At 38.1% G+C, this 20,689-nt stretch overlaps 1 protein-coding gene, 1 long non-coding RNA gene and 1 pseudogene across 2 annotated transcripts; 2 read left to right on the top strand and 1 right to left on the bottom strand.

Annotated features, from left to right (window-relative positions):
- Nucleotides 1-122: 122 nt before the first annotated feature.
- On the top strand, nt 123-16,609 carry LOC135337160 (eukaryotic translation initiation factor 4E-1A-like; annotated as a pseudogene).
- A 619-nt stretch (nt 16,610-17,228) lies between these two features.
- LOC135337667 (uncharacterized) lies at nt 17,229-18,516 on the bottom strand. Its single transcript, XR_010395217.1, has 3 exons — nt 18,349-18,516; nt 18,018-18,244; nt 17,229-17,547 (listed from the first exon to the last, which is right to left on the bottom strand). It is a non-coding gene; the product is annotated as an uncharacterized LOC135337667 (long non-coding RNA).
- Nucleotides 18,517-18,654: 138 nt separating this feature from the next.
- LOC135337620 (uncharacterized) lies at nt 18,655-20,686 on the top strand. The gene is made up of 4 exons (XM_064533589.1): nt 18,655-18,815; nt 18,864-19,238; nt 19,423-19,560; nt 19,660-20,686. The coding sequence occupies exons 1-4, from the start codon at nt 18,809-18,811 to the stop codon at nt 20,595-20,597; spliced, it is 1,458 nt and encodes a 485-aa protein (XP_064389659.1). The 5' UTR covers nt 18,655-18,808; the 3' UTR covers nt 20,598-20,686.
- Nucleotides 20,687-20,689: the final 3 nt, after the last annotated feature.

Raw genomic sequence — 20,689 nt, 5'->3', positions numbered from 1 at the left:
TTTATCAAGGTCAATAATTGTACGCTGTATAATTATAATGGGTAAAGATCATTAACTAGACAAGTTATTTTTTATTTCTACCACATGTGTAGTAACTTAGCCTCGAGACCAGCCGTTCGTTATCTGAAAGAACTTCAGATAACAAACGGCTGGTCTCGAGGCTAGTAGTAACTATAACTAGTACTTTTAGCGTTTTTCTTGTGATCTATCCATCAAGAACGTGTATCATCAACAACTAGTTACTATTCCACCTATTGGAAAGCATGTCTACGTCCAAAACTGAACAAAAAGTGAGTTTTAGTCAATATCTTGAAAGTGCCCACCTTTGACCTCTGTTTCCTTGTGGCCTGCTATAGGAAGACAGTGCACCAATAATGGCCGCAGAAGAAGTGGTTCCTGAGAAGCACCCTCTACAAAACAAGTACGGGGGTTATGTAGAGCACACAGAGAGCCCTACTCTCTGGTTTAGCTGTGATTTGTACATGTACACACTAACCCTATGGAGAGGGGCGTGTCCCTGATATCACCTGACACGTACACATCGATCCACTAATGTCCATTGTCTTCTAGCTATCATATCTACTCCTTATTAACGTAGTCGGATAACGTGGCATGTACGGCACTAGGTATGGACTATACAGTAGGCGTGGCAAGAACGGAGTTAGGGTTAACAAGTAGTCATGGTTAGAATTGCATGTCCACATCTTGTAGAACCATATAAGCCAGTTGTAGTGTCTAGTCATGTGCAGTACGTGGGTGTAGACCTACCTTGTTATGTGTTTATTGGATCACAACATGTAGTACAGTGTGTTGGTAAAGTTTGTAAAGACTACATCTACAATCGTATAGTTTTTGATTGGGCATAATTCTCCGATCATTTATGCATCACACATACACTCCCCGATCCTTCACACACACACACACACACACACACACACACACACACCGCACTCACACACACACCGCACTCACACACACACACACACACACACATGTACACAGGTGGTCATTGTGGTACTTGAAGCAAGATAAATCGAAAGACTGGAAAGAAAATCTGAAAAATGTTATATCTTTTGACACTGTAAGTTATACAACACATGTGTAGTAGAACATGCATTGCAGTCTTACTAGGTGCTTGAAGTCTGTACAGCTTGATTCTCCCACAGTGAAGCCTGCCTGTCTATTGTGGTCACCCTGTAAGCAGGTTACCTTCTTAGTCTATAGTACAGGCCAGCCCCATAGCATGTGTTGTCAGCATGGGCCCCATTGTACGGTGTGAGTAGAGTTATTCAGATGTTGCTAGACCACTACAATAAAAGGTATACTTCCCCAATTACGTTTAAGTTCCACTTTCAATGTCCTGTTCTTACCGCCCACATGTTGTGTAGACGTAATATGTGTGCATATCTTTGATGTGTAAGAGTTGACCTTTGCACTCTCATTGCATGTGCACCATCTGTTGCTGTCTCAAGGTGGAGGACTTCTGGTCGTAAGTTATAACAATGATGTGCTGTGTGTGTACTACCGTATATAGCGGAAACTTTCACATTTTTGCTATTTGGCTCTAGATCCCTCAGTATAAATTTTTGTGGGTTCTAATATTCGCCAGGAAACCACACCCACCAATAGCTTTGCATGTGAAATACTGATACTTGAGAGTTTTAATTTTCGATTACTGCTCGAAAAACATGAATTTTGCGCCCCACCGAAAAAGCTATTATACGGTAGTACACTATAGAGTCGCATTATAATAATTATTGTGAGACCTATCTATAATTAATGTTGATACTTACTTGTGCTATTTGGTATACTCTTTCTGCTCTGCATTAAAGCTTATACAGCAGAAATAGTCTTGATAGTGCCTGTACTGTAGTGGAGGGCCTATAGAAAACGTTTCATTTTTGAGGTATCCAGATTTAAAGGGATAGGGTAAGAGAAGATTCTATTGATTTGGGACTAGCCGTACCACACATGTATGCGTGAGATTTCAGGGAGTTTGCGGGTATGTGGTTCAGAGTCCACTGTTAGAGTACAATGTTAGTTGTATCTTGACATCACCTAAGTTATTTCATGGGGGCATCCCATCAAAGGTGTTACTCACTGATCCACTAGGGGAATATGACCATTGTCTTCTAGCTATGATATCTACTCCATTAGTATTGTCACTCTTCGCACTCCATTGAAACTCCATTGGCATTGTCCTTTACTCACTACACAACCGCCATTGTAGCTACTTCATTACTATATTGTCACTGCTCACAAGGCTACTACCCCCTCACACACACACATGCAGGGTGTTCAATCACATAGAGCCCCCAAGCATGATACAGTCTGGATGTGATTACATGCGCTTTAAGGTATTGTCATTTGGGGAATTCTTGTCATGTGGCTGAAATCTAGTAAGCTCATAATTATGACACCTACACAATGATTTGGCATCCTACATTTTTACCACAAAGTCCCTTCCCTAAACGTGCATTGTGTGTGTTTGCATGAAGCAATAGCACACTTCGTCTTGTGCTTGTTATAGTAATCCATTTTCCATGTATAGTTTTTATCCACAGCACAGAAACACAGTACAACACACACACGCACACACACACACACACACATGCACACAGGATGGAATCAGCCGGCCTGGAAGGACGCACAGAACATCAAGGGTGGGCGATGGCTGCTCTAAATAGACAAGAAGGACAAACAGGAGAGATGTACTGGACTCATTCTGGCTAGAGACAGTGAGTGTGCACACTCATCCATATATCCACAGTTGCTATATGTTTTACTAACGAAAATGTATTTCAGAACGTACTACCTGTACAGTTCATTTAGTCTAGAGAGTAGATTACCACAAATGTGTGAGTAGTTGTACTGAAATGTAAATATCTTTTGATTGGAGCATTTCTAAGAAATAGTGTTGATACCCGTGTGTAGATGAATGACTGAACTACAACATATCCAAAAATGTTTCCATGGAAACATAAGGTGGTGGGTTTGTGGTGATTAATAGAACAACAGCAAATTGTTATAGTGGGTAATCGGTTAGAGTAATAAAACACTAACCTTAAACAGCTAAGGTCTTAGACTTTTATCACACAATAGTTTAATGGTTTAGGTATCCTGACCATCCCTTTATGGGTCTTACATATGCTCACAGTGTCTATAATTCATGATTTACCGGTTTTTAGGTACACTTTTGGTTAGAGTAATATTTTCTGAAACATTTATAGCTTAGGTTTTAAAGTTCTATGGTAAGTCTACAAATAAATGGGCTACATTTTGATACCAAGAACATTATCTATGCTTATTCCATTGTTGAGATATCACTGAAAAACTACATATTCTACTATTTTCTACCGTTTTGATGACATCACAAGCTGCTAACCACAAATCGATGACACTCAAATTAACCACGTAAGTGGGCGTACAATAACTGTACGCCCACTTTTAATTACGTTTGTGGTTGATTAAAGCATCATTGGTTTGTGGTTTGCAGCTGTTGATGTCATCAAAACAGTAGAAAATAGTAAATTATGTAGTTTTTCAGTGTTATCTCAGCAATGGAATAAGTATATAGGATGTTCTTGGTATCAAAATGTAGCCCATTTATCTGTAAACTTACTACAGAAATTTGAAAGCTAAGCTATTAATTTTTCAAAAGTTATTACTCTAACCAAAAGTGTACCTAAAAACCGGTAAATCATGAATTATAGACACTGTGAGCATATGTAAGACCCATAAAGGGATGGTCAGGATACCTAAACCATTAAACTATTGTGTGATAAAAGTCTAAGACCTTAGCTGTTTAAAGTTAGTGTTTTATTACTCTAACCGATTACCCACTATAACAATTTGCTGTTGTTCTATTAATCACCACAAGCCCACCACCTTATGTTTCCATGGAAACATTTTTGGATATGTTGTAGTTCAGTCATTCATCTACACATGGGTATCAGCACCATTTCTTAGAAATGCTCCAATCAAAAGATATTTACATTTCAGTACAACTACTCACACATTTGTGGTAATCTACTCTCTAGACTAAATGAACTGTATATTTAAGTGCATACGATATTTACCGTGAAATCTGCCTATAGATGCTGTAATAAAGAGCTACCGTATTACTAGAATATTTTGCGGGTGAAAAACCTTTGCGAATGAGCCAAATCAGCAGGAAATTTGACCCTTTGCGATCTAACTATTGCGTTCTGGAAAGGATCATGTGTATTTACTAGTGATAATTTAGGTTTTGCGGATTTTAGAATTGATCAACCCTCGCAAAGTTCGCAAATGTTTGATGCTCGCAAAACATTCTAGTAATACGGTATAACACGGGTTGAAACAAATGCTATGGAGACTATGGAGTTCATTAACCTGGCTGATTTGTAGAGGGTGGCCTGCTTATAGGGTAACCACAATTCCACACACAACCTCAACCCCCCCCCCCCACACACACACACACCCATGCAGAGAATGCTCCTGATAGGAGAAGGATTTGACGACAGAGGTGCGAGGAGCCGTGGTGCAGATCAGAGGCAAGGGGGACAAGATTGCTATCTGGGTGGGAAACAGTAAAAAAAACAGATGATTTCATGGTTATACAACAATGTAGGATTAGCTCCTGTGTGTGTGTTTCACGTAGAAATATAGCAAGCATGCTTCTAACAATTCAGTGTATGTTATAATTGTATGTTCATGTTAATCGCTTTCTGTATAGACGCTCTTTACCTAAAGTTACTACATGTATGTAAATGTAGGTGTCTTTCTATTTGTGTTGAGTTCGACCTTCATAAAGTTGTCGTAACTTTGTCATACTTCACACTGAAATTCGAAGTTTCATATACCATTGGATTCCTTGCGCTTTTATATATGCTGTATAGTCGAACCAGCTAAAAGTTAGCATTTTCCATGACTCAGACTTGTCAACCATGTTAAGCATAAATAAAGCCATAATTGACTACGTAAGTTCCGAGGCCGAACTCAACGCAAATAGACTGTAGTAAGTTTGAGTGTCTAAAAGTGTTTACCTTTACAATTTAGAGTCGTGTGCATCTGAGACATATCTATCGTGGTTGTTTAGAAGACTTATCAGTAAAGATTTTGCTTGTTGCTCGTAGTGATAATACATCAATTAAACTAAGTTTTGATATTTTACACATTTACCTATAGAGGCTGTAATAAAGATGCTATAACACGGGTTGAAACGCATGCTATTGAGACTTTGGTGCCCATAACGAACTGTTTGATGCTAGTCACTTGTTTACTGTCGGCTAAGGTCTAGAACTCTGGCACAACATCAGTGGATAGTTTACCTAACATTATGACATAGTTTGTTTTTAGGTAGAGGATGCCATTCTTGTAGATCTATATTGACTATAACCACACCCTTTGTCCGTTGTAGGAGGTTAATTCTTGCACTAAATGCATTTCATGCAAGGGTGACGTCCGTTGGCCGGAATTTAGAGGTGTCTACTATTTGGGGTTGCAAGTACACTAGTTAGATAGTAAAAGCAGTTGGTACAAGGCATGCTGCATGTCCGCTACAACAGAGGGATCCGCTATTTAGAGAGTCCGTTATAAGAAGTTCCACTGTACTCTTAGAGATAATTGATGTTTTTTTTACAATCACCCCCGTTTTCACCTAAACAATTTTTTAGAGAAATATTTTTGTAGCTTAATCATTCATTCACCTACACACACATTGGTATCAGCACCATTTCTTAGAAATATTCCAAACATTTAAGTACAACTACTCACAAGTTTGTGGTACGCTTTAGACTATATACGCTTTAAGATTACAGGCACTATAGAGCTTAATCCATTTTTATTTATATACCAGTGTTTTGGCTAGCGTATAGACAGCATGCATGGTTATAGAGAGAATCCCCTGAGAGTATAGCTAGGAAGCCCTATACAGTTACAGAGTTCCCCAGCTCATCTCAATCAACGACGTCGATCAGGAGTGCATGAATAGACATGTGATGCTTACAACCATAAATGGTATGCATATAACTGACAGATCTACTGGCAAATGCAATACTAGATGAGTTCTATAGCACTGCAGCTTGTATTAATATAGTCATAAGATCTAATGAACTTCATATCTCAAAAGGATCTGACTATGGATGGTTAGATTACCCTATATAACTAGTGTTCAAGCTGGCGCTGTGCTAATGCCTCTCGCCATGTTTTTGCTTTCGCTCAAAAGTATTAGAGTGTTGTCTATAATGAATTTTATATTAAAGTTAGCTTATCTGTATAAAGTCACTGAGAAGAAAAGGACTTATTTACATGCATCTATTGTTGTTATTTATTGTAGTATGTGGCTTACCAGGACCTCAAGAAAGAAGAAAATTGATTCTTCCAGGATCTGTAGTTCAGTGTATATAATATCTAGACCTGTGTACATGCATATTGTTATCTTTATTATAATTATTGTTATAATTATGGTAGTGTTTTGTGGCTTATACCAGGCCCTCAAGACAAAGATGATTCTGCCAGGAGGATCTGGATCTATTATTTTCTCACACATGGGGAATTAATGCGCATGCGCATTACATCCACAGGAATAATTAAAGGGTGTGTCCAAAGAGATAAATGGCTGCTAGCTATAGCTGTTTTAACAGATATTTTCTGAGTATTGTAGCTAACAAAAAGCTAGCGCTTTAGTGCAAGGCTAACTCATATGTTGAATAGAAAGTTTGTGCGGACAGATGATGCTATGAAAGATTCTGAAGAGACTGTAATAGCCTTCAATGTGAGTCAAACTAGCCATAACTCGAGAAAGAAGCTTTAGTTTGCTAATCCACGAATCAAAATCCAAGAGAACGTGGCTAGAAGCCTATAGAAGCTGTTAGCTTTCGTCGCATTGCAACTGTTGAGCAGTTACAGCTGGAACAGACAGACACACACACACACACACACACAGTCAGCTTTACTGTAGCCTCTACACAGGCTCTCCTTTTTCTGTTCTTTATCACAATCGTTCAATAAGATAAAATACTGTATTATTCGTTCAATGAGATAAAATACGGTATTAATTGGAGGAATAAAGAAAGAAATAGACGTAAAGTTAGGAAAAAGGAGAGCCTGTATCGGGAAGTCGCGTGAGGGTAGAAGGGTGGTAGAAGGGTGAAAATGAGCGTGGGCATACTGAGCTAGAGATGTTGGACTGCCCACGCAGAGGTCTACGACTAGTAAAACTTTGCCTGCTGCAAGCTGGACATGGACTTGGAACTGGAAGTTTGCAAGCACTATAGCTAGCTCTATACCTTAGGCTTAGCTAGATGATCTACTAGTCTAGATTGTGTGTTTAGATTCTATCACTATTACCTTTTCTTGTGTCTTTCTACATGCTATAGTAGAATAGCTTAGTCATCATTATCATATAGCAGGTAGCTACTGCCACCAGAGCTGGCCACGCTGGTTCTCTGATCTGACTTGCAGCACAGCTTGGTGGTTGTCTCAGTGCAGTACAGTACAGTCTTACTCGGAATGCGTGGGAGAATACCTTACGTCACGATTGTGGGCTACATATCGCCCACGTTCATAAAAATCCTTGTGGATCACGCGATTTCCCAAACCAGGCCTTACGTTTTCTTAACTGTACGCCCATTTCTTTCTTTGCTGCCTCACTATGTCTTTCTTATGTTTATGGATGAACAGTGACAACAGCAAGAAAAAGTAAGGCCTGGGAACGAGGCTAGCTTTACTGTATCCCTCCTGCGGCTACGCCTCGAGGCATAATTATACCAAGAGCTACTCGACACTTTTGCCTATACCGTAACCCACACATGCATGTATATATTATTATTATAGATCTACTAATTCTACAGATTCAACCAGCCATCAAAAACAGGTTTCAAATTTCATTTGGAAAAAGAACAGAAAAACCATTGCTTTTAAAACTAGTGTTCAAGCTGGCGCTGTGCTAATGCCTCTCGCCATGTTTTTGCTTTCGCTCACAAGTATTAGAAAGGTTAATAATTTGCAATAATTATGATTTCAAATTGACAGAATAGGTGTTAGCAATTGATTAAACACAGTAACGAATAATATAAATTGAGTAATTATCAGAAAAGGTTGGTTTGTGGCTTACCTGGACCTCAACAAAGCTGATTCTCTGCAAAATGGATTCTCTTACACGTGGTATTGAGCGCGCATGCGCATTAGATCTACATCCAGGAATAGGGGTGTGTCTGCAGTTCAATCAATAATGGCTACTAAAATAGCTAGCTTCTTTAGCAGCTCTTTTTAACTCTTGTAGCCAACAAAAAGCTAGCGCTTAAGTGCAAGGCTAACTCATAAGTTGAATAGAAAGTTTGTGGAAACAGATGATGCTATGAAAGATTCTGAAGAGACTGCAACAGCCTTCAATGTGAGTCAAACTAGCCATAACTCGAGAAAGAAGCTTTAGTTTGCTAATCCACGAATCAAAATCCAAGAGAACGTGGCTAGAAGCCTATAGAAGCTGTTAGTTTTCGTCGCATTGTAACCGTTGAGCAGTTATAGCTGGAATACACACACACACAGACAGACAGACACACACACAGTCAGCTTTACCGTATCCCTCGTGCGGCTACGCCTCGAGGCATAATGAATGTTGCAATCTTCCCTTATCTAATGCAAGAGTCCTTGATCTCTGATAGAGCTGGAAAGAAATACACTGATCCTACACTGATCCGAAATGTTTCGATTACCAGAAGATAGATCTTCTTGTCACAGCGGTACCAATGTGTGGCCATGACGACTATCTCGTCAAGTTTATCTGGTGTCTAAGGAGCAGTGCAGCTGACGCTGGTGATGCTCACAATGAGCTGGTAGATTTGCTAGAGAGTGAGTACAAAGACATGCTCACTCGTCAAGTGTCGCTAACAGAAGAAATCAGCAAGAAAACAATTTATGATCCACGTAAGAATTATAGGGACCATTTCAATTGGTGTAGTTTAATGTTTGTGTATTTTGATAGGTTCATATATATAATTTCAACAATAAGTAATTTTGTTGTCCAGTGAGTGGGCAGATCAAAGCAATCCAGTGCTCAGTATATGGCATGTTGCATCACTACCATGGCAACCATATATTGCTATATGGCGTAATGCACTGGATTATATGCACTTGCACTGTGTGTAAATGCAGTAGATTTCTTTAAGAGATATCCATTTGGGACTTATGCCCCACCATCCCACCCAATATAGGCTACATGTACTACTTTTAAAACTAGAAGTGGTAAGAAAACCTAAAAATTTACTATGGAATTCAGCAAACTAATGAATTCCTTCAAAACACATGTCTTTTTATTACGACTTATATGACCAGTCAGACGAGTTTAACGTCATTGTGCAACAAGTTAGTTATTGCAGGCGCCCTCGTGCGAGGGCATTATGTTGCTCCAGTGCAATATATGGCATGTTGAACTCTGGCTGGGCAATAACTAATACATAATTATTGTACATTGTTGCATAGAAATTGGTGCCATGTTCCAACAAAGAGTCTGTCAGTTCAGTCATAACGATCACATCAATCAGAGAGGGAGAATCTTTGATGGTTGAAAATGGATACTCTCAAAAACACTATGATTACCATAAACTGAGAAATACGATTGGTATGTGAAATGTTTATTATACCTATAATTTTATTACGTTAATAATTCTTGACGGTATTATTTTGTATCGAGATGTAGCCGAGGAGTAGAGGATCTGACTTATATATATATATACCAGCACTATAAAGGGACTTCCCCCTAGCAAAATTCAATCCACGATGTAGACTGCAAAAAAGAGCAAGACTCTGCCGGATTTGCTGTGCTAGTTGAGCAACACGTCGATTCCTACAGATATTCAACTTGGTCCAAGCGTTGGCCATTCGACATCCCTTACTGAAGTTTCAAGCTCTTTATAAAATGTGTCTAAACCATGCCCATGGACCCAAGATCCTTAGCTATCTTGTTGGAGAGCAGATTCCGTGGCTCTGCCGTCGCTTTGGAGTCTTGGTACCATCATGCATGGCTCCTTTCTCTTTACTTACTTTTTTAAACAAATGAAAAACACCCTGAAAACGTGCATGCCTGGGGCTGTATGATATTTTTCGTATAGCGCGAAATTTTCAAGGCACTTATATTTCGTGGATTGGCCTCTAAAAGCATTTCGTTGCACGATGTTTGCGGAATGACTGCTTACCGGAAGCCACGCCTTTAAATCTTTGCAGGTAATTCTAATTAAAAAACAATTTTCGTGGACTTGAATTTTTGTGTCGGATTGCTCACCAACGAAATCCGCGAAAATTAAGCCCCTCGAAAATTTCGCGCTATATACGGTATCCTACAGCTTTTGACCAATGAGATCAATAAATTAGTGGTGAAGTATAAGTGTGGTATAAGTAATTGTCTTATGTAACTGAATTTTTACTTGGGACTAGACAAGAGAAAAAAAAGAGGAAAGTGGATTATCATTCATGCATCAGCTTTAGTCTGGCTTCTACTTGGTTTGATCGTCGTCATTGTGTTGAACAGTGTCCCTAAACTAACAAGTAGCAGTCAGTTGAGTGTTCGATGTGGCTATGCAACCAAATGTTACGCTAGCTGTCGACCTTGGCATCCATCCGTTTTGGCTCTTTTCAGCTACTTTTACAATGGACAGTACTATAGGAAGTTCCACATTGTATCATAGATTGAAGAGTTGATTGTATGTGGCAAATGTATCACGCGAAGACACACCTACTAAAACAATGGGCAATGCCCCTATGTATGCTCCACCTGGCTCGAGGTTCAAACTACAGTGTCACTAACAATTTGAGTAGTCCTGTCGAGTTCTGGTTCATAAAATCTGAGCCAAGGACTTGTCCAGAACAGTATGTGTAGAATTGTTCTGATCCTCAGGATGATAACAAGATCTGTGAAAAAACAAAATCGGGAGAAGCTACTTCACTGTATACTAGCTACTGTGAATGTGTCCGACTACTATACGTTTTGTGTGAACCCTGCAACTAAAAGATTCACAAACACTGCAACATTGAATTTGGTAACATATGATCTGACTGCTATACAAGAGAGGAGTAGACAACGAATGGAAATGTCAGAAATAGAAAAAATAGTCAATTTGAACAGTCATGTACAAGTGGTTTGACTTTCGCAAAGAAGACATGTCTATTTTTCTGTACATCAACTCGTGTCATAGCCGTGATGATGAATCCAACGAACTGCCATTGAAAATTGAAGTTCATCGGAGAACGGATATTCTGTGCATTCCGATACTGATTGCTTTGATATTGGCTATCTTCCATTTATTGATCACTGTAATTGCACATATCCATCAAAAGCGACTGTGTAGACACCAACAGAACCATGCTATTAACTAGATGACTATTGGTTTGTGCGATTAAAAAATTCCATACTATTGGTTTGTGTGATTTATACGCTGAACTGTAAAAGGGCGTCTTTAAATCAAGATAGATTTTCTTCACTTGGGGTCTGTATCATAGCAACTGGGTGGGGTTGAACTTATACCATAAACTCCACATTCCTCATAAATTCTCTTACCACCCACTGATTTAAAACCTGCATGATGTATATATAATTGATGTCCAATCAAAATAGTGTGGACACTGTGAGGGAAATAACAGATGTATAGATGCATGCACGTAGGATTCCATGAACTAACGTCTTGAGCCACTGAAATTAAAATAATTTGTCTGCTATATAGGACATTGTACATGCAAGGGTGTGCGACTGACAACCTTTGCCTACCCCTACCCTACCTTTCAATCAAACATATACACACCTCATCAGTTGAGAGAATATCACCACCCAAGAGAATTAAGCAATATAGTGTTGAAGATGAACTGCATGGCGATGGGTTGTCGCTTACATATATTCCGCTTCGTTGATCTGGCTAGTTCTGGGAATTATTGTTGCCATTATGCTCTCTCAAGTACCTCAGACAAGAACGAGTCTCCTCGTTATGATAACAGGACAAACAGACGCTCAAATGGCTGAAATTGACTGGTATATCATCCATCTTAGATAATCGTCTGACAGTTTCTCCTTACGTCTCACTACAGTAGGACAGCAACCAGTATCGCCCTGAGGCTGTACTGCCGATCTGTATGTATATATTGACCAATCAAACTTGCTGACTATTATGGTGACCCAAGAGTTCGATATAATAAATCTCCTAGCACCACCAATCTATACTGGAAGGCTCAACCTTCAACATCACTTTAGGTATACACATAACGATTCAATGAAAGAGTTTATTGATGTGCATGTGGTACGTTGAATCTATGACTACCGACTGCAACCCCCCAGGGCAACATATACACATGTCAGCGACGGCTACGTGGAGAGACTACCTGTTTTATAATCAATTCTGAGTATAGCTATTAGCTTTCTGCTCCGGTCAATTATACATGATCTTTCATCCTGAAATCAATAATGTACATGTGTCAACTATGTGAATACACATCTATAGGACTCCACTGACAACAAATGAAAATGCTTTCCACTGATGTTGATTTCTCACAATCATTATTTTTATAAAATTTAATCGAAGAGATCTATCTATAGTGATTAACTACGGATTTTAGATCAGTAATTTATGTGTAATAGCAATTAATGCATCTATAAGTTCACTATATAACTGTGTATGTGATAATGTAAAGTTTGACAATGAGAAAGGTTGCATACATTACTGTCACAACAAGATTATACACATTATATCTTTTTCTGGTCAAGGCTATAAAGCCGTACTGCGTATAGTAATTTCATTGTAGTTGTTGGGGGTAAGCAACATGTATAACAGAAGAAAAAACATCTTCCCTGAAGCTGATGATTAATTCTTTAGTTTTAACACAATCAGTCTCATAATCATCTGAATCCGGTGTTGCATTGTAGATTGACTTCACCACCATGCTGCAAAAAAATGGATTATAGCATGCTAACTACTAGCTACTAAAAAAAATCAGCTGTCTGTATTGGAACAACTTATTTTGGAGAATCATGTTATTATATGCATCCATGCATGGTCATCATAACAAGGTGCATGAAACTATATAACTTCCTTGTACACAGATGCAATAATAATATAGGGACATAGCAATGAGTGCAAACTCTTTAAGGGACTGTTTGGTGCATGTATATAATTATATGATAATTATACACTTTGTATAACAGCACGGATATCTGCCACAGGGGGACTTGCGTGAGTGATGAACTTGCAATGGTATAGCTAGATATAATTATACCGAACTAGTTGCAAGCGGCTAACTAAAACACTACATGGTTGGTATCAGTGCTATTAACTTTAGCTATAATATTATAGCAATCACATGCAAATACAAAGTTACAGTTACAACTGATACACTTACTTGCAATCTTCTTTTTGTTTCTTGTCTTTGACCACTTGTTGCACAGCTGGTATGAGATATTCATTTACGTATTTTTTAGCCCTTTTCCTGGCATCAACAGAGATATTATAAAATGTCACTGTTACGTATGCGTCAGGTGTGCTTTTATTGTTCCCGCTTTGTCCATTGACGACCTGTATGCTCACCACTTGTTTACTGACAATTTCAAGCACAGGAAACGCTGCCGCTGTACTAACCTTAGTACATATCTATATATGGATAATAATATCATGACTTGGCCATTTCTACATAATTATAATTATAGCTGCAATTTAATTACACAAGTAATTACCTCACTGGCAGAGATTTCTAAGGTCGACTTCACATCAATGCATACAGGATAACTTATTCCCGCCATCTTTCAGTATTAGATAGAGAAATCTGTAGTTAGTCCAGTACAGCTTCTGCTTCTATTTATACCAGCTTTGCCCGCTAGACAGCATGCGTGGAGCTTAAAGAGTAGCTAGGAAGCCCTACAGTTACAGAGTTCCCCCAATGCATCATGCATGCGATGCTAACAACCATAAATGGTATGGAGACTACAGCAGATAAGATCTACATAGATAATCTATAATGCACTGTAGATCTATTATTGACATAATAATAGCACTTCCTGAGGGTATTTTGGTCTATGTCAACTTAAATGTGTACTGAATTTTTACTCAGGACTAGACAAGAGAAAAATGAAGGAAAGGGGAAAGTGGATTATCGTCCATGCATCAGCTTTGGTCTGGCTTTCACTTGGTTTGATTGTCGTCATTGTGTTGAACAGTGTCCCTAAACTAACAAGTAGCAGTCCGTTGAGTGTTCGATGTGGCCAACCAAATGTTATGCTAGCTATCGACCTTGGCATCCATCCGTTTTGGCTCTCTTCAGCTACTTTTACAATGGACAGTACTACAGGAAGCTCCACATTATATGTAGCAAATGTATCACGCGAAGACATACCTACTAAAATAATCGACAATGCCGATATTTTTTTTCCACCTTACTACCTGGCTCAAGGTTCAAACTACAGTGCCACTAACAATTTGAGTAGTCCTGTCGAGTTCTGGTTCATAAAATCGGAGCCTAGGAATTGTCCAGATCAGTACGTGTGGAATTGTTCTGATCCTCAGGATGATAACAAGATCTGTGAAAAAACAAAATCAGGAGAAGCTACTTCACTGTATACTGTGAATGTATCGGACTACTATACGTTTTGTGTGAACCCTGCAACTAAAAGATTCACAAACACTGCGACTTTGAATTTGGTAACATATGATCTGACTGCTATACAAGAGAGGAGTAGACAACGAATGGAAATGTCACGAACAGAAAAAACAGTCAATTTGAACATGTACAAGTGGTTTGACTTTCACAAAAAAGAAATGTCAATTTTTTTGCACATCAACTCGTGTGGTGGAGATGATGAATTCAACGAACTACCATTGAAAATTGAAGTTCATCGGAGAATGGATATTCTGTGCATTCCGATACTGATTGCTTTGATATTGGCTATCTTCCATTTATTGATCACTGTAATTGCACATATCCGTCAAAACGGGCTGTGTAGACGTCAAAAGAACCATACTATTAACTATATTAGATGACTTCTATAATGGAGTGTGATTTTTATTTAGAAGAGAAGCAGAACTGTACCAAGGGCATCTTTATCAAGGTCAATAATTGTACTATGAATTGTCATAATTATAATGGGTAAAGATCATTAACAAGACAAGTTATTTTTTTATTTCTACCACATGTGTGTAACTATAACTAGTACTTTTAGCGTTTTTCTTGTGATCTATCCATCAAGAACGTGTATCATCAACAACTAGTTACTATTCCACCTATTGGAAAGCATGTCTACATCCAAAACTGAACAAAAAGTGAGTTTTAATCAATATCTTGAAAGTACCCACCTTTGACCTCTGTTTCCTTGTGACCGGCTATAGGAAGACAGTGCACCAATAATGGCCGCAGAAGAAGAGAGTAGGGCTCTCTGTGTGCTCTACATAACCCCCGTACTTGTTTTGTAGAGGGTGCCATGTTCCACAAAGAGTCTGTCAGTTCAATCCTCACCGTCACATCGATCAGAGAGAGAGAATCTTCGATGGTTGGAAATAGATACTCTCAAAGCCAACGCTATGATTACCATAAACTGAGAAGTGGTATGTAAATCATTATTATCATTCAGTCTATTGCATTAATATGCATACACACTAGTATTTTACTATTACTACTTCTATATTATACTCAAAACTAGACAAGGGAAAAATTGAAGAAAGAGGAAAGTGGATTTTGATCCATGCATCAGCTTTGGTCTGGCTTCTACTTGGTTTGATTGTCATTATTGTGTTGAACAATCTCCCTAAACAAACGAGTATCAGTCCGTTGATTATTCAATGTGTATCACCCGTTATAGCTATCGACCTTGGCATTGATCCATTCTGGCTCTCTTCAGCTACTTTCATATTTACAGGAAGCTCCACACTGTATGTAGCAAATGTATCACATGAAGACACGCCTACTGAGACAATCGATGATGCCGAAATTTTTTTCACCTTACTATACCTGGCTCGAGGTTCGAACTACAGCGCTACTAACCAATTTACTAGTTCTATTGAGTTCTGGTTTATAAAATCAGAGCCTAGAAATTGCAACAATGTGGAAAAGTGGAATTGTTCTGATCTTCCGGATATATAGTAACAAGATATGTGAAAAAACAAAATCGGGAGAAGCCTCTTTACTGTATACTGTGAATGTATCGTACTACTATACGTTTTGTGTGAACCCTGCTAATGTAATAAACTCAATCCGTCAGGTCTTAAACTTGGTAAAATAATTATAATCTTATACTGCAATACAGGAGAGGAGTATACAGCGAGTGGAAATGTCATCAGCAGAAAAAACAGTCAATTTCAAGTGGTTTGACTTTCACAAAGAAGACATATCCATTTTTCTGCACACTGATGCTTACTGCAACGAACTACCACTGAAAATTGAAGTTCATCGGAGAAAAGATATTCTATGCATTCCGATACTGATTGCTTTGATATATTGGCTATCTTCCATTTATCAATTGCTGTAATTGCACATATTCGTCAAAAACGACTGTGTAGACTCCAAAAGAACCATGCTATTAACTAGTTATTGGTTTGTGTGATAATAATACTACATGTATATACAATGTATTATTGGTTTGATAATTTTTTATATACATGTATGTACTAACTCTTGGTACTAATAGAACAAGGGCGTCTTATCATCTTGTTACCTTGCCTTGCCTCGAAAATTGGTTTACATTCGGTATTGAACCAGAGTGAACATCTATCCTCGAAACTAAAATCCTTGAACATTTAGTGCCTCGAAAATAACCCGCTATATGATGGATAATTAAACACCGTTGGTAGACAAGTTATTTTTTTACCTTCTACCACATGTGCATATGTATAGATTTTATAGCAGAACTGTAACAAGAAGAACAGAAAAAGGAGAGCCTGCAAGGGAGGCTAATATAATTACCCTTTAATCTAGATGATGTGGACGATACTAGGCATGGCAAGAACGGGGTTATATGTTAGCTAAAAACCATGCAAAAATGTTAACTATTCCCCTGTGTACACAGTACACACATTCACAGTCCGCACAAGTATCCCCATCCTCTAAACTAGTGGGATAAAAATGTGATTTTTCAGACTATAATACTCTCAGACTATAATTATAGCAGCAGTATACATGTATGTATTGTAACAATTAAGGGCGTCTTTAAGCTTTAGCTATATATATATCTGAGCAATTATTACAAAATGTTCTACTGTTTATTTATTACTGACATTGTAAACTTTCACAAAAGAAAATGTTGAATCAATCACACCGGCATGCATTACTGTCACAACAAAATGATAAAAACATACTCAGTCTGATTTGCATGCAGATTTTGGGTCAAGACTAAAGCTGTACTGCATGCATGCGTGTAGTAATTTTATTATTGTTGGGGATGAGGGTAATCAATAATTATTATATTGGGGAACATGTGTAAAAGAAGGAACAACATCTTCCGTGAAGCTGATAAAAAATTCGTTAGCCTTAGCAAAACCACCAGCCTCAGCATCCAGTGCATTTGCATCCGAATCTTTATTGTATATTGGTTTCACCACCACGCTGCAGAAAAATGGAAATGAATTTATAGCACTGCCAACTATACTATAAAAAATCTGTCTGTATTGAATAGCATAGCTAAACATGTATTAATTTTACTATGGTCATAACAAGGTGCAATAATAGTGACATAATTATAGCAATTAATGCGTGCAAACTCTTTTAGTGACTGTCTTGGTGTATATAGCAAATATAATTATACACTTGTGACATGGCCAATTGACCAAAATAAAAAAAATGCTCTGCATGCATGGGGGAGCTCTATATCACTGATGCCGCCCAGATTTTACAAAGGGAGTTGTGTAAGCTATATATAGTGATCGAGTTAGATTGAATTATTTGCGATGACAGCTATAATTTTATAGCTATAGTTATGGTATATACATGCGATCACAGCTTTATAACTTAGCTTTAAAATTAAAAAAATTATAGCTATCATTTCACACCAATTAATACAACTGAGGTATACTTACTTGCAATTAACCACTTTTTGCACAGCTTGTTGGACAATAGTTACATAGGGTTCAACGTTTGACCGGTCATTTGTAGAGTTGATATTGTACAATTTCACTGTTACATATGCATCAAGTGTTTTATCTTCACTTTGTCCCTTGACGAACTGTTTGATGCTAGTCACTTGTTTACTGACAACTTCATGTAGATCTACAGGAAACTCTGTCTTGGTAACCTCAGTAAATATCTAATAGGATCAGTATACAATACAATAATCATGTGATGTGGAATATGACTTAATTAGCCATTTTCTACATACCAGGTAGTTAGATTTTTGCTAAGTATACTTACAATACAGGGAGAGAGGTCTATTAAAGTCGACTCCACATCAATGTATGCAGGATACCTTGTTCCCATCGTTTTTCAGTATTGGATACAGACAATAAACTTGAATCTGTACTCAGATAGTCTCTACTAATAAAGTATTCTGCTCCTAGAGCTTAATCCATTCTATTTTATACTGGTTTTGGCTAGACAGCCAGTCTCACTGGTTATAGGAGAGAATCCCCTGAGAGTAGCTATAGGAAGCCCTACACAGTTACAAAGTTTCCCCAGCTCAACCACATTATGCAGGAGTGCTAGACATGGGATGCTTACAACCCATAACTTGGCATAAATGGTATATACTACCATAGTACCTGACAGATCTCTACTGGCAAATGCAATAGCTATATAGATGAATTCTGTAGCACTTTAGCTAGATCTAATTTGTCATAAGATCTAGTGAACTTCATATCTCAAGGATCTGACTATGGATGGTGAGATTATTCTATATAATATTCCCCAAGACTATTTCAATTCTACAGATTCAACGAGCCATCAGAAACAGGTTTCCAATTTCATTTGGAAAAAGAACAGAAAAACCATTGCTTTTAAACTGAATGTTGCAATCTTCCCTTATCTAATGCAAGAGTCCTTGATCTCTGATAGAGCTGGAAAGAAATACACTGACCCGAAATGTTTTGATTACCAGAAGATAGATCTTCTTGTCACAGCGGTACCCATGTGTGGCCATGACGACTATCTCCTCAAGTTTATCTGGTGTCTAAGGAGCAGTGCAGCTGACGCTGGTGATGCTCACAATGAGCTGGCAGATTTGCTAGAGAGTGAGTACAAAGACATGCTCACTCGTCAAGTGTCGCTAACAGAAGAGATCAGCAAGAAAACAATTTATGATCCACGTAAGTTCGTATGTTCATTATAGGGACCATTTCAATTGGTGTAGTTTAATGTTTATGTGTTGTGGTAGGTGCATCTTTTCATGCAGTGTATTATTACAGTAGACTCTATTCTGCTTGTACGACAGATACACTGATCCTTGTCTCAAACAATAAGTAATTATAATTATTGTACATTGTTGTATAGAAATTGGTGCCATGTTCCACAAAGAGTCTGTCAGTTCAGTCCTAACGATCACATCGATCAGAGAGGGAGCATCTTCGATGGTTGGAAATGGATACTCTCAAAAATACTATGATTACCATAAACTGAGAAACACGTTTGGTATGTGATGTTTATTGTAATTACCATTTGCATTAATATCGCGACGGTATTAATTTTGTCTATTAAGTAAATTTAAATGTGCACTGGATTTTTACTTAGGACAAACAAATCTAAACAAGAGAAAAATGAAAGAAAGGGGAAAGTGGATTATCATCCATGCATCAGCTTTGATCTGGCTTCTACTTGGTTCGATCACGGTCATCATTGTTCTTAACAGTGTCCCTAAACAAACAAGTAGCAGTCCGTTGAGTGTTGTATGTAGCCAACAAGATGTTATGCTAGCTATCGACCTTGGCATCGATCCGTTCTGGCTCTCTTCAGCTACTTTTACAATGGAGAGTACTAGAGGAAGCTCCACATTGTATTTAGCAAATATATCACGTGAAGATGCACCTACTAGTACTACAATAACGCACAGGCTTAATTTTCCACCTTTCTACTTGGCTCAGGGTTCAAACTACAGTGTCACTAACAATTTGAGTATTCCTGTCGAGTTCTGGTTCATAAAATCGGAGCCTAGAAATTGTCCAGATCAGTACGTGTGGAATTGTTCTGATCCTCAGGATGATAATAAGATCTGTGAAAAAACAAAATCGGGAGAAGCTACTTCACTGTATACTGTGAATGTATCGGACTACTATACGTTTTGTGTGAACCCTGCGACTAAAAGATTCACAAACACTGAGACTTTGAATTTGGTAACATATGATCTGACTGCTATACAAGAGAGGAGTAGACAACGAATGGAAATGTCACGAACAGAAAAAACAGTCAATTTGAACATGTACAAGTGGTTTGACTTTCACAAAGAAGAACTGTCAATTTTTTTGCACATCAACTCATGTGGTGGAGATGATGAATTCAACGAACTACCACTGAAAATTGAAGTTCATCGGAGAATGGATATTCTGTGCATTCCGATACTGATTGCTTTGATATTGGCTATCTTCCATTTATTGATCACTGTAATTGTACATATCCGTCAAAAGCGACTGTGTAGACGTCAAAAGAACAATACTATTAACTATATTAGATGACTTCTATATTGGTGTGTGATTTTTATTTTAGAAGAGAAGCAGAACTGTACCAAGGGCATCTTTATCAAGGTCAATAATTGTACTATGAATTG

Source organism: Halichondria panicea, chromosome 6, assembly GCF_963675165.1.
Source record: "Halichondria panicea chromosome 6, odHalPani1.1, whole genome shotgun sequence".
In the NCBI taxonomy this organism is placed as follows: Eukaryota; Metazoa; Porifera; class Demospongiae; order Suberitida; family Halichondriidae; genus Halichondria; species Halichondria panicea.
The sequence above is the reverse complement of the archived record's forward strand: the minus strand, read 5'-3'. Positions and strand labels throughout refer to the sequence as shown.